The following is a 13896-nucleotide window of genomic DNA, read 5'->3' on the forward strand; positions in this document are numbered from 1 at the left end:
CATATATTGATACATTGTCTATACGGTGTAATGAGGTGTCAGTGTGTGTATGTCCTCTATGTTTGAATTTTTCTGACTATACGTCGTTTATCATAGAGATGAGTATTGCATATAAGAGGATGATGATAAAAATTGATGTTACAGAGACGTCAAGAGTTAACTGAGGTCTAACCCCAATTTTTAATATGGCTTTGTCAAAAGGTCTAAACAGCATTTTATAAAGGACAAATCTTTAAATTAATAGAAGATCAAACGCCAAATAGAGATTAGTGTTAATATGTACCTATCGATTCCATCAAACTTCACATACCATATATTTAACCGACTTTAACCAAACGACCGATGAACCAGGTCAATCGATAGGAACATCAACCTGTATTTTATAATTCGGTCGGCTGTATCAAATTGTCCAATTATATTTTTTAAATCACTCGGGCCAATTCAACCAGCCCACTTTAGCTAAAATTGGCCTCCTATATAAGTAAGCAAGGCCCGTTTAAAAATTAAAAAACTAGGGTTACGAAGTAAAAACCCTAAACCCATTTTTCGACTTGTTTGTTTTGTTCTTCACCTTCAGCGCCGCACACTATCTCTCTCTCTCTCTCTTTCTCTCAGACTTCCTCTTCATCTCTCAAGTAAGCTTCTTTCTTTGATCTTCTTCGTTTCGTTTCTAATTGTAAGTCTTCTTTGATTCATTGCAAAGTTGGTTGTTCTGATGCTTGTGAGATCGATAAAAACCCAATTGTTGCAGTTATATTGTAGAACATTCACTTTGATTAGTCGATGAAATCTAACATGTTTATGATACCGTTAAGTTTCATGATCTTCCCATAGACACCTTTGGTTCTCAATCATTTTGATAGATTCTCCTGCCTTGCTTCGATTTCTACCCTTTGATAGTTGTATTGCTCAAAGGTGTTAATTTTATTTTGTTTTGATTAGATTTATAGCTTATAATTTGCTCTGTTTTAGGTAGGAGAAATGGCTGAATCCAAGGTAGTGGTTCCAGAGTCTGTCTTGAAGAAGATCAAGAGGCAAGAGGAATGGGCACTGGCCAAGAAAGAGGAAACTGTTGCTGCCAAGAAGAAGAGTGTTGAGACCCGCAAGCTTATCTTCAAGAGAGCTGAGCAGTATGCCAAAGAGTACGCTGAGAAGGTAAAAGAGACATGCTTTTCTTGGTTTTGGAAGTAATTAAGATTACTGTTCTGTTAATTGTTGTTCTAATGTTGTATTCTTTGTTTTAGGATAATGAGTTGATCCGATTGAAGAGGGAGGCTAAGTTGAAAGGAGGGTTCTATGTCGACCCAGAGGCTAAGTTGCTCTTTATCATTCGTATCCGTGGGTATGTGTTTATTATCATGTTCGTATTCACATACATACTGCAAACAGTTTCTGTTGTTTCATGTACATTGGTTGTTTGTGCTTTTTGCAGTATCAATGCCATTGACCCAAAAACCAAGAAAATTCTGCAGCTCCTGCGTTTGAGACAGGTAGGTTTCACAGATTGTTATGTTAATCTAGTCCCATACCTTTTGTTAGTCTAATAGATCTATCTGCTATATGTTTAACTAGCATGTTAGAGTTTCCGGTTGATCATCTCTTTTAAAAGAGAGTAGATAGATAGACACTTTATCTTATCAGGAAGTTTACATGTGTTATACATTTGTGCAGATCTTCAATGGTGTGTTCCTTAAGGTGAACAAGGCAACAGTAAACATGTTGCGCCGAGTTGAACCTTACGTGACTTACGGGTATGTAATCTGTCTCTCTGTCTCTCTCTGTATGGCAACCATGAGAAGATGCTTCTCTAACCGAATAATACCTCTGGTGCAGATACCCAAACTTGAAGAGTGTTAAGGAACTGATATACAAAAGGGGATATGGAAAGCTGAACCACCAGAGGATAGCACTTACCGACAACTCGATAGTGGACCAAGCTCTTGGAAAGCATGGTATCATCTGTGTGGAGGATCTGATCCATGAGATCATGACTGTTGGACCTCACTTCAAGGAAGCCAACAACTTCCTCTGGCCATTCCAATTGAAGGCACCACTCGGTGGCCTCAAGAAGAAGAGAAACCACTACGTCGAAGGTGGTGATGCTGGAAACCGTGAGAATTTCATCAACGAGCTTGTCAGGAGAATGAACTAATGAAAGCTTCTTTATCTTTTTTTTACCTATTCCATAGATTTTGGGATCTGAGTTTTTGTTTTGTTTCAGTTATCAGAGACTAGTGATATTTTATCGGAGATAGTATTCATTTTCGTTTGCTTTATGTGGGCTTTGTGTTCTTTATCGGAGATAGGACCTAGTATTCATTTCCGTCAGCTATCAGAGACTAGTGATACTTTGTGTTCTTCTCAGCAAATTGAATTTTTGGCTTCAAGTTTACGGTCATACTAGGTCCTCCCTCCCCTGAGAAAACCGGTCTGGACTTGTTGATTAAATAAAATTATAATAATTCCGCTTGCCTATAGTTTTGCATTAGTTCCTCTGTAACGTTCATGGAAGAAATATGCTAACTACACAACCCAAACCCTTAGTAACACACTTGTAAGCCAAGCCTACTCTATTGAATTAGCTTAACCCATATAATAATGCGACTGGAAAATGAATTTTACATCTAATTGCCAACTCGTTCTAGTATTGTAATTAGAAATCAAGCAAACCCTTAGTTACTAATATAAAAGTTATAAACCAAAAATGTACTAGTTTTTAGTGCTATTAATTTTTTTCTCTTATAGTGATATGATCTTCTAGAAGAAAAGAAAGAGAAACACTTTAGTAACCGTAAAGAAGACAAAAGCTAGCAAGAGAGGTCTAGACGATAAGTGCTTGCCAGTTTCGGCCCACTCGTCTCCTTCCCCATAAAGGTGACAACTCCCCCCCCTCCCCCCCCGAAAAGGGAAAAATATCAATGCTCTTCTAGAACCCTTATCCCTATTTTTCTTCTTTTTGATTTTACTCTATTATTAATTATAGCTTTTTTGGTTTAACTTTCAGAATAATTAGAAACCACTTCTTCGTTGTCGTAAATCAATCAACCTTCGTTGAAAAAAATAAAAAACAAGACCTCTTTAGTTTCGTGTTGATTTCGAATTCTTTTCTCTATAGTACCATCCATCATCCATTTAAGGAAAGTAAAACATAATTAACGACATTTTAGTTGTTTTGTCTTTGTCGAGACAAAAAGTCTCCCTAGTTAACTTTTAGGGTTACAAGCGAAACAAAACAATCTACTATTCAAAGAAAATATACGTTATTAATTAACAATTGTTTTGCCTTGAGTTCACTAGACAATATATATTTTTTTAATTATATAATAATTCGTGATGAGTTAAAAAAAGTTACGAAAGCTGATAGAGAGAAAATACATGATTAAGTAGAGTAGAGAGAGTGATAACAAGAGAAAGGACAGTTGACATAACAAGAAAAGACAATGCGATAGAGGGCCAAATGGACCAGCCTCTATTCATGTCCGACGACCGCATTATTACTATGTTCTTTTTTCCGTGTTCATCATCCACTACTTTAATTTTCTTATTTTTAGCTATGTTCATATCGCTTACATCCAAATTAAACATGTTTTTATAAATTTAAACTGACCTATGACGAAAATATATCAATTTAAACCAATTTGTAACAAAACATTGCTTGAATCTGGGGGATGCCAAAACGCCATGAAATAATTTTTGACCACTTGATCGCAGTTCCTAGTAGTTAAAGACTTTATTTTAACATTTAAATTAGCTTTGAAATCGTTTGTACCAGCCACCATTTAAGGTTTATGAATTTAAATGACTGAGGAAAAGTCATGAAGAACAGTTGTTTATATTCTTAACTTTTTCTAATTGTTCTAAACAAATTAGATTCATAATCCTTTCGAGATAAAAACCAAAACAGATCATCTCCGGTATTAGTATTCTTTTAACTTTTTGTAAGATTCTTTGTTCAAAATTAGTCTTTCTGTATAGTGTGTGTAGCGTGCGTTGATTAACCTAAAATTATGTAAATAGATTTTTGGATGTCAACAATAAAAATGAAATCCGGTCATAATTTGTTAGCAATTTCATCTTAAAAAAATCAATTAATAAAAATGATCCATGAGTGACTAAGCAATGAGATTTTCGAACTCCCGGATACAAGATTTTTCTCTATTGTGCAAAATGAACATACACTTAATTGAACACTTCTAGATAAACAAAAGATCCGCAACTCCGCGAGACATACCTTTGCGTCGGTGCACCGCAAAAATCTACGTGGTCAGCGTATTAATAATACTATTTTCTTCGGAAGAACCAAAAGCCTATGTATCTATGAGGACTTCTAGAAGGCTATAAAGGAGAAAACCCTTGTAATCACTCATTCGTATATGTAACTGGCTAACTGCCCTCACAAATTAAAACACACATGCATGATGATGATGATGATATATATATATATATATATATATTAAACTTTAACAATTAAGCAACAATACTTTTGGTAAGGAAAATGAAAAAAGAAAGAATCTATATATGTGTACTATTTTTTGGTGAAAGAATTTGTTTGATAGTGCGTGCACAGTGCCAATTTGAGATGAATGTTTCTATTTCAAAATTCCAAATTATTTAACTTTTTTTTTTGTTTAAATAGTTTAATTTGAACTTCAATAGATACGTTTACACATCGGTTGAGGATGCGTCAGTGAATACGACTCATTCCTTATGACACATGACAGCACCGGGTTACTATTATTTGTCTAAAGCTTCTAGAAGCTTTGCTCATTTTCTTCTCCCTTAAAAAAAAAAAGGAAAAATAATGGTACAACAAAGCTAAACTGGTCTTCTTCTTCATGAACTTTATATCAATTATCAAGAGACAAGAGGTTATTTAGATTCGATTACAAAAGCAAATTCTTTTTAAAGTCACGTCAAACAGAAAGGGAAAATAGTAAATTAGTAGTTGATAAGGTAATTAATAATATATAATATATTAGTTCAATTCAAAGAACCTTTTATAGGTTTAGTGTGTGCGGTGAAAGCATAAACCAAGTAGTATTTAACAGTGAGTACGGCACATTATATAACTCACTTGATGAATTAAATTACACAATAAACTTATCTAACTTCACTTAAACCTATATAGTGTATGTTTCTTTTTCTTTTACTTAAATTTCAACAGAAGCTATTTCTTTCTCGAACTTGACCAATTAAAATATGTTGATGCGATCTAGAGAAACACAAAAAAATATTCACCACCGTAACAAACAATAGTAATATACTTCTTGATTTAGAAGATTTTTTGTGTGTGGAGTACATGAGTCGCGAGCGACTGATTTTAGTAGATCTTGTTTTTGTCCTTATAAAAAAGCTTCTAGAAGCTTTCTGCTTTATCTTTATAAAAAAGTTTGCTTTTAACAAAAAAGAGCACACACCGTACGTCTGTCTGGATGAAGTAAGCCTGATGTGTTGTAGTTACCCACTTGTTTACATATGGGAATCGCATCAAAATTAACCCAATTGGTGCCTGTTGGGTGAAATCGAAATTGGTAATTGATTTTTCTTTTTTGAGAAAGAAAGAAAGATTCTGATTAGTTAGGAAATAAATCTTTAGGTGCGTTTGCGTTTTGCTACATAATTTTTTTTTTTCTTTTTCTTTTACGCGGCTAAATAAATAAGTAAAAAAGTTAAAAAAAAATTAAACGAACCGTCGCGATATTACAACTGCAAACTTATCTTGCTCCTCCCTATTTAAAGGCTCTGCCACCTCCGTGTGTAAGTAAGTAACTTCACACTCACTCAATTCCCAAATCGCACTTTTCTTTTTATTTATTAATTTTTGGTTCGAGCTCGATGATGATTAGGGAAGTGTCGAAAAAGAAAGCTGGAGATGTCCACAAATGTCACGATTTGATTCCCGGTTTACCGTCCGAGTTAGCTATGGAGTGTTTGATCAGAGTTCCGTACCAATTCCAATCCGCCATGAAATCCGTTTGCCGTTCATGGCGAAACTTGATCTCATCCGATTCTTCCTTTATACAAGAGCGGCGGAGATGCGGCAAAGCTGAGCTTCTCCTCTGCCTCGTTCAACCGCTCACACCGCCAACTCCAGCGTCTAAACCGGTTGAGGAGACATTAACCGTTAATAAATCGCAGCCACGCGTTTTCTACACGCCGCGTTTTGGGTTAAGCGTTTACAACACCGCGATGTCCACGTGGCACCGCGTCGCGTTTCCGAATGAGGAGCGGGTCCCGCTTTTCTGCGAGTGCGTCGTACTTCAAGACGCCGGGAAGGTTCTACTCATCGGCGGTTGGGATCCGGAGACGTTACAGCCGACGAGATTCGTTTACGTTCTCGAATTCGCCGGAAGGAGGTGGAGACGAGGTGCGCCGATGAAGGAATCGAGGTCGTTCTTCGCCTGCGCTTCCGTCGGATCGACGAAAGTATACGTCGCCGGAGGTCACGACGATCAGAAAAACGCTTTACGCTCGGCGGAGGTGTACGACGTTGAGAAAGACGAGTGGTCTACGATTCCTCCGATGACGGAAGGAAGAGACGAATGTCAAGGATTCGCCATTGGAACAGATCAAAGGTTTTGCGTATTGAGCGGTTACGGAACGGAATCTCAAGGAAGATTCAGATCCGACGGAGAGATTTACGATCCAGCTACGAATTCGTGGTCCAAGATCGAAAACATCTGGCGGTTTCCGGATACTAGCCCGAGAGGCCGCACCGCCGGAGACTTCAGACGGCTATGGTGCTTCACCGACGACACTGCGTTGTTACAATGGGAAACTGATGATGATTTGAGAAATTCGAGACTGCAACTTGAGACTATACAGCTTCCGATGAAGACGGGAAGTTCAGTTTTCGCAGGAAGATTGGGGAGTGAAGCGGTGGTCATGATTGGTGGAAGAAAAGAGAGTGAAGAAGGTGAAGGAGAAGTGATGATGAAGATGACGATGACGATTGGGAAGAAGATAGGAGAATGGAGTCATGTCCAAATAATACCTTCAGCTTTCTCTACTCTTCCATTTTCACATGCTTCAATCTATGTTTGAAAGATCTTAAAAAGGATTTTATAGTACAACATTGGTGGTTTTGATTCTAATGTAATTTACAAAACACCAACAAGGAAAAAAGAATTGCCGCTTTGAATTTTGTTAAAATGGTTTGATGACGATGATGATGATCAGAGCAATTGCCAGTCATCTTCACGTCCTTCCTCCTCGATGTTGTCCTCCTCTGAAAACCCGTAGTTGTTTTGGTTTATAGCACTGTGGGTTTGAGTTACGGTGAACAATGGAGCACCTTTTGATTCCTCCGCTAGTTTCGATGCTCGGAGACAGAAGTCGTTGAAATCATCTGTTGAGGATTAGTGAAGTTTTTTTTTTATCAAAGGTTAGGAGGATACTACAGTTTTTTTAAACATTGGGGTTTCGGAGAGCGTGGTAATAGCACAGTACCTTTGTCGCGGCAATAGAAGCCGAGAGCTAGAGATGGGTCTAGTGATTCCAAAGGAACATACCGAAGAACTCTGATGCAGATTCAAGATAATATCAAGTTAACAAAATAAAACTGAACCAGGCAAAGATCGACTGAAATATGATTTGATAAAACTCACTTGCTATGGTAGGAGGATGTGTCAACATCTGGAGATTCTTTGTTGACTGTGACTACCTACACCAATCATTAAACGATAAGTATCAGTAAGTGAAACCATAATGTGATGTACCATTTATAAAGGTGATTAATGTCAGATCTTCCTATCAGAGAAAGATGGTTCTTATGGCAACTAATCCGATTTAGGCACACAAATATACCTGTTGAACTTCGTGTGGATCAAGGTAGAAACCTTTGTCTTCTTGAACGCCAATTATGTAAGTTGAGGCACCTGGTTTCCCACCCAAAATGCCAACGCTCTGAGGGAAAGCGAATGTGGCAATTAGAGATGGAATGTACCTGACATCAGAATTTAGCAATGTGTCACAAAGACCAAACACAAATACAAATACAAGCACAGACCATACAAGAAAAAAATCAACTTCACAATTGCAACCTAGGATTCACTTTGTCAAGCCCAAGAACCAGTGGAACCAAAAGGAGAATCGGTGTCCACTCAAGCTGTCCTTTCGAGAATTCTCGACAAGATTTGGTGGCATCTTCTATACAGAGTATTGGAGCCCCACCTCTCTCTCCATCTTCGCTGCCAGAAACGATATGAACAGCCATGGGAAGCGTCTCGGTTTTAGAGTCAGTCTGTTTTCTCTTCTTGCACGCTAATGATTCCCACGATCGACAGATGGCATATGGTCCTATCCATGACCCAGCAGCGAGACCATATGACTCTCCGGCTTTTATAAGATTGTGGATGGAGAAAGCTGAAGTCTTGGAATCACCAAAAGGTTCCAATGTCTCTAAGTATTCTTGTTCAGGCAGCTGCATTTTCAAATTAAAAAAGCCTAAGGTTTCCACTTTCTTGATGTAAGAATGGACTAGAATCAATTAGATCAACCAGGTTTCAGTTCACAGTGTTGCATATTCAGTATTATTATGACATAAAATAGGTGTTACATTGAGCTTACCTCAGATTTCCTGGTCCAAGACCTCCCCAGTCTATGGAATAGCGATGCCTGCAAATATTTGGCTTGTCAAAATATGTTATAAACTTCACCGTGTAATGCCAAAAGAAATACTCTTCCTCATACCTGAGCAAAAAGCATTTGGCTGCTCCGAATCATGCAACCCCAGTTCACATCGCTGGTATATGTCGTGTCTCTGAATGGTTCAAAACCTGTCAAAAAAATAAATGGGTGAATATCATGCAAAAAAACTTAATTTTGGCTTAATTTTGTGGTTGAGTTAACAAACCTTTACGATATGTAATCAGAATTTTGGATGAAAAATCTAGATGAAATGCAGCCAATACACTGCCAGCATCGGTATCCCCAGAGGCCTCATCCTCGGATATCTTATAACAGACACCCAAGAGCCATATGTCACTTGTTGTGCTGGGAAGACCAGTCCTATTAGGCCCTAAAACACGCTCCTGGAATCTCCTGATTGCGCCAGTTGCCATAAAAGCTCTTTTTACAAATGCTGTCCAACCATTACGAGTGGTGCAATCTTGCTTATGCCCAGAAGTCGAAGAAGAAGAATCCCTATACGGTTGAGAAACTGAGGAAGAAGGCGTAAAGACGTTTGACCAAAAGGTAAACTTGGACTTAATATCACTAGGTCCTGAATCTGAAACTAGTGGGGACGTATCATGCGTATCACTCTTGCTTGATGAAGAAGAACAGTGTTGAGGAACAAATCTATCACATAAAGCCTTCATTACCTAGACATGAAGCACCAATTGCAACGTGTGCGTCTCATAGAATCAACCTAAATCCTGAGAACCTTATTCTGAAATTATAAGTATAACAATCACCAAATTAACACTTGAAGTAAGAACAAACCAAGATAAAGAAACTTGTACAATCAACAGCAAACACTAGACAAAATTGGGCGTGTGTGACATTAAGGTTGAGAGAAGTTTAACAAGTCTGAATTACAAAAGGGTCAATCACAACTACAGTCTTGTGAAATATTCAACACTCTAGATCAGCGTAGCACCACACACTCACTGTTAAAACTAGAGCTACGCATCATGAAAAAAAGAACAGCCCTCGTTATTATAAGCTTCATAATTACAAACAAACAAAAACTCAGCAAGTTTTGATTAGACCAGAAATGAGAAACCTCATCCGCATGATAGTAAGGGTTTAAAATGACGATTTACAAGATAAAGTCATGGAAAGCATCCGGATTCACATGCATATCCTCCTAATTGAACAAACTATCACCAAGATTACAAAAGACAAAAAAAATCAAGAAGCAGAAAATGATACAATTAATCAACACAACAATCAACTGAAGCTCGTCTAAAAAGTAAAAACCCGAAATCAATACAGTCATCCAATTAAGAAGGATCACCTGACAGAGATATCGATCAATTGGTTTCACCAGACGACGGAGGGGGGGGGGGGGGGGGGAGTAGAAGAAGAAAGAAGATCGATTTCGTGTTGTATCTTGGTCGCTTCAACGTACCGTCGAAGATATACCTTACAGCAAAGAGCTTTCAAATCTCTCTCTCTCTCTCTCCGAGACCTTGTTCAAATCGATCCTCCGATGTTGATAGCTTTAACTAATGACATCAATTTATGGAGTAATTAATTTCACATTAACAGGGTTGTAATGATTACTTGTTTACACGTGGAAGATAAATAAATTCGACTCTCCGATTTACTATTTTACTTTAGATAAATATATAGTTTTGCGGTATAAAACGTTATAGATCACATTAGCACCGGGTAATATTTATTTTCTCCAAATTCCTGATTCTTTGGGATCACAATTTTCATTGCATCTAAAATTAATACAATGTTGCTAACCATAAATGTGATTACGACTAAAGGCTATTATTATTTATGACTTATGACATACACGACATAAAAGCAACAATATATATATATATATATATATATATAGTTGTTATTTCAATATAATTAGTTTGGTGGGCTAGTCGAAACAATTTGGATCAGATACAAAAAGCCCATTATGAGCCAGGCCTACATAATATCTCGAGTTTCAAAGTACGCTTTTATCCTTAAAGAGAGTCACTACTATTGAGGCGTAATTATCAAAGAAAAAAGAAAAAAAAAAAAGTAAGCAACTGCCGCTCATTCTTCAATCTCTGCTTTCTTGCTGTCTCAGATCCGCCATTGTTACTTCATCTTCTTCTTCTTCTCCTTCTTCTTCTTCTTCTTCTTCAACCGAAACAATAATATTAACCGCAACTAGGGTTTCGAGAATTCGAGTTTAGAAACAACAGCAGGAGGAGACGGTATTTGTTTTAGCCTTCTTTCGCCTAACTTCAACTAATCTGGTCTTCCCACTCAATAGGTCATCAAGTTCAAATCTTTGATTTAGAGCTCTAGTCTTTTTCACCCCCATCGATCCGGTGACCATGCCCGCCACCAAAAAGGTCTGTTTCCAGAACTATCTCTCCGCTTCATTAAATTTTTACTTCTTCATTATGTCTGAGATTTTTTTTTTTTCTCAGATTTCGGACAGGAATCACTTAGGGAAAGTGTTCAACAAGCTTTTGAAACAGATTGGAGATTCTCAAGAATTTGAGTTGCCAGATTGGCTGAACAAAGGGAAACCTACTCCTTATATCTTCATCAGGCGCAGTATCCTTATTACTTTACCAAGTATCTCTCTTTAAAATTTTTGCTTTTCACTTCATATAATTTGTTGATATGCCTTAGCTAATTAAAAGATATTTACTTGACGAAGAAAGTCAAAAAGAGGGTTGAAGATGATGGAATCTTCTGTTCTTGCTCCTCCTCTTCCCCTGGTTCTTCTTCTTCTTCTTCAACTGTTTGTGGCAGTAACTGCCATTGTGGGTATGCCTCAGTTTTCCAAATTTTACTTTTCTTCATCTATTGTTTCAGCATTTCATGGATTTAATACCACAAATTGTGTTAGGATGCTATTCTCAACCTGTTCCTCAAGTTGCAAGTGTGGGAGTGAGTGTAACAATAAGCCATTCCAACAACGCCATGTCAAGAAGATGAAGTTAATTCAGGTAATTGTATGAATGGTTTTGCTCGGATTTAGTTGTTGTTGTTAGGGTTACTTGGTTTGTTATATGACTTGTGTCTTGTAGACAGAAAAATGCGGATCAGGGATTGTAGCAGAAGAAGAAATCAAACCTGGAGAGTTTATCATTGAATATGTTGGAGAAGGTAATTTGACTATTTGATTGTTTTGTCTCGCTGTTGGAGAAGGTAACTTGTTTTTTTTTTTTTTTTGCTTCCGGAATCTTTTGGTCCATGTAGTTATAGATGATAAAACTTGTGAAGAGAGACTTTGGAAGATGAAACACCGTGGCGAGACAAACTTTTATTTATGTGAGATTAACAGAGATATGGTGATTGATGCTACTCACAAGGGAAATAAGTCGAGATATATCAATCATAGTTGCAACCCTAATACGCAGATGCAGAAATGGTTTGTTGTTATGAACCATAGTGCTTGTTTTCTAGTTCGGTATAGTTGAGAGCAAAGTCATCATATGGTTATCTTTTCCTTGCAATTAGGATTATAGACGGAGAGACAAGAATCGGCATCTTTGCTACGCGTGGCGTAAAGAAGGGAGAACATTTGACCTATGATTATCAGTGAGATATCTTCCTCCCACTCAAGTTTGCTTTATAACATATATCTGGTTTCATAGCTTCTGCTCTCTCTTATCTGTTGAGTTGTGACACTAACGAATAGAGCAGGTTTGTTCAGTTTGGTGCAGATCAAGACTGTCATTGTGGAGCCGTAGGTTGCAGAATGAAGCTTGGGGTAAAACCTAGCAAACCTAAGGTAGCCTCGGATGAAGCTTTTAATCTAGTGGCACATGAAGTGGCCCAGACTCAGGCTCAGCCCAATGTATGTTAATATTTATCTAAAATATGGATCTTGTTTTTTCCATTGCATAGTTGCATAGTATGTGAGATTCTGTGTGTTATGGAGGTCTAGATACTTACTTTTGTCCCATTTTTGGTTAGGTGCATCAAAATGGACATATACATGCAGGTAAGTATAGATTTTTTTTCTGATGTACTTGCGGAGTGGAGCTCATTGCCTTTTAGTTGTGTAAGAAAAGCAATTTTGGACCACGTTTTTTCAGGAAAATCAAGGAACAATCTTAGTGAAGGGAAAATATGTTCTCGTAATTGCATTGGTGAAGTGATCAGGTTATCTCGCCCCATGAGTGATAGGTATTTTTATGTACTTTTGGACTCCTGGATTAGTATTATGGCTGATTCTATATTATTCTTCGATGTGTTCATTTTTCTTTTTTGAGATTTTCAGGTGTTTTGGCCTGGTTAGACATTTTGATGTGTATTCAAGAAAGCACTCGGTATTACACTTGGCCGATTCCTTTGTTCACCTTCGAGAAATTGGCAAAATCATTCTCAGTTTAGACCTCAGCTAACATCTTTTAACTTGCCTCAGGTAATGTTCGAGGATGGTGTTACGGAGTTTATAGACATGTCGAGGGAAGATTGGGAGATTGTAACTGTCTGATATTGCTTTGAGGTGATTTAAACTCTCTCTGATTTCACTCTATTAACGAAAACATTAGAACTAACAAAAGCATAGATTCCCTTGCTGCTATGTTTCTGCAGAGTTGAGAAACCAATATAATCTAGCCATCTTGGTTTAACTGAAGTAATCAAAGAAACGGTCGTTCGGGATCATCAGCAGTGACATTGCTGTTGCATCTAAATTTGTTATATGTTGTACCATAATCTAATGTTTACAAAATATATATTTACTTGTAACCACATTTCTACTTTCTTTCTCATTCCTTTTGTCTCATGAGCATCTAATATGATGATGTCTTGCAAGAACTTTGTGGTTGTTGTATGGATAAGATATTATTTCCAGTAGTAGGTTTTGTAAGAACCGGTAATGATATCATATCCGGTTTAGTTTTTTTTAGAATTTTCTATCCAAAGACCGGTTTGTTCTGTTTGCACGTGCTGATAAATAAGCTTCGTTCGTACATCTTGTGTCGGTGTCGCCGACAAAAGCCAGTACTCGCAAAATCTGACCACTTTTGGTTTCGCAATTTAGATTGCAATTGTTTCAAATGTAAAATGAGTTTGTGTGTTTACATAATAAAAAAATGTAGAAAAGTTACAAAAACAATTTACATTTGTTAATTTTGCAAAGATTAATGGTACACTGTAAAAATAATAAACGGAAGGATTTTCTAATGTGAAACAAGTAAATTGGATCAATGATATATTTTTGGTGGTAGGTGAGTGATGTGCGTGTATGGTTCTGGTTCACCAACTCAAAAA

At 37.3% G+C, this 13896-nt stretch overlaps 4 protein-coding genes across 16 annotated transcripts; 3 read left to right on the forward strand and 1 right to left on the reverse strand.

The window, feature by feature from the left end:
- The first annotated feature begins 414 nt into the window (after positions 1 to 414).
- On the forward strand, positions 415 to 2276 carry LOC104793348 (large ribosomal subunit protein uL30x). 2 transcript variants are annotated; one of them, XM_010519696.3, is made up of 6 exons: positions 415 to 635; positions 973 to 1155; positions 1245 to 1342; positions 1433 to 1490; positions 1672 to 1751; positions 1834 to 2276. In XM_010519696.3, exons 2-6 carry the CDS (start codon positions 982 to 984, stop codon positions 2150 to 2152), a joined length of 729 nt encoding a protein of 242 aa, XP_010517998.1. In that variant the 5' UTR covers positions 415 to 635; positions 973 to 981; the 3' UTR covers positions 2153 to 2276. The 2 variants fall into 2 exon arrangements, with proteins under 2 accessions (XP_010517998.1, XP_010518000.1); XM_010519698.3 differs by having other exon boundaries at positions 560 to 676.
- A 3559-nt stretch (positions 2277 to 5835) lies between these two features.
- LOC104793350 (F-box/kelch-repeat protein At2g44130-like) lies at positions 5836 to 7152 on the forward strand. The gene has a single exon (XM_010519702.3). It carries the CDS (start codon positions 5836 to 5838, stop codon positions 7042 to 7044), a length of 1209 nt encoding a protein of 402 aa, XP_010518004.1. The 3' UTR covers positions 7045 to 7152.
- On the reverse strand, positions 7018 to 10422 carry LOC104793349 (cysteine protease ATG4a). Of its 4 annotated transcripts, none has more exons than XM_019226839.2 (10): positions 9962 to 10422; positions 9324 to 9377; positions 8855 to 9160; positions 8692 to 8777; positions 8569 to 8616; positions 8043 to 8422; positions 7807 to 7945; positions 7608 to 7663; positions 7450 to 7520; positions 7018 to 7348 (listed from the first exon to the last, which is right to left on the reverse strand). In XM_019226839.2, the coding sequence occupies exons 3-10, from the start codon at positions 9060 to 9062 to the stop codon at positions 7176 to 7178; spliced, it is 1161 nt and encodes a 386-aa protein (XP_019082384.2). In that variant the 5' UTR covers positions 9063 to 9160; positions 9324 to 9377; positions 9962 to 10422; the 3' UTR covers positions 7018 to 7175. The 4 variants fall into 4 exon arrangements, with proteins under 4 accessions (XP_019082384.2, XP_010518003.2, XP_010518002.2 ...); XM_010519701.3 differs by having other exon boundaries at positions 9324 to 9391; positions 9962 to 10180; XM_010519700.3 differs by having other exon boundaries at positions 8855 to 9377; positions 9962 to 10190.
- A 187-nt stretch (positions 10423 to 10609) lies between these two features.
- LOC104793351 (histone-lysine N-methyltransferase ASHH3) lies at positions 10610 to 13561 on the forward strand. 9 transcript variants are annotated; one of them, XM_010519703.3, is made up of 13 exons: positions 10610 to 11012; positions 11091 to 11220; positions 11310 to 11436; positions 11519 to 11618; positions 11700 to 11778; positions 11872 to 12043; positions 12133 to 12213; positions 12319 to 12472; positions 12592 to 12619; positions 12714 to 12804; positions 12899 to 12947; positions 13043 to 13126; positions 13216 to 13561. In XM_010519703.3, exons 1-12 carry the CDS (start codon positions 10995 to 10997, stop codon positions 13112 to 13114), a joined length of 1101 nt encoding a protein of 366 aa, XP_010518005.1. In that variant the 5' UTR covers positions 10610 to 10994; the 3' UTR covers positions 13115 to 13126; positions 13216 to 13561. The 9 variants fall into 9 exon arrangements, 7 of the variants coding, with proteins under 7 accessions (XP_010518005.1, XP_010518006.1, XP_087310106.1 ...); XR_015559512.1 differs by having other exon boundaries at positions 10631 to 11012; positions 12329 to 12472; positions 13190 to 13561; XR_015559511.1 differs by having other exon boundaries at positions 10631 to 11012; positions 12329 to 12472.
- Positions 13562 to 13896: the final 335 nt, after the last annotated feature.

This window comes from Camelina sativa, chromosome 6 (assembly GCF_030686135.1).
Source record: "Camelina sativa cultivar CO46 ecotype springtype chromosome 6, ASM3068613v1".
Classification (NCBI taxonomy): Eukaryota; Viridiplantae; Streptophyta; class Magnoliopsida; order Brassicales; family Brassicaceae; genus Camelina; species Camelina sativa.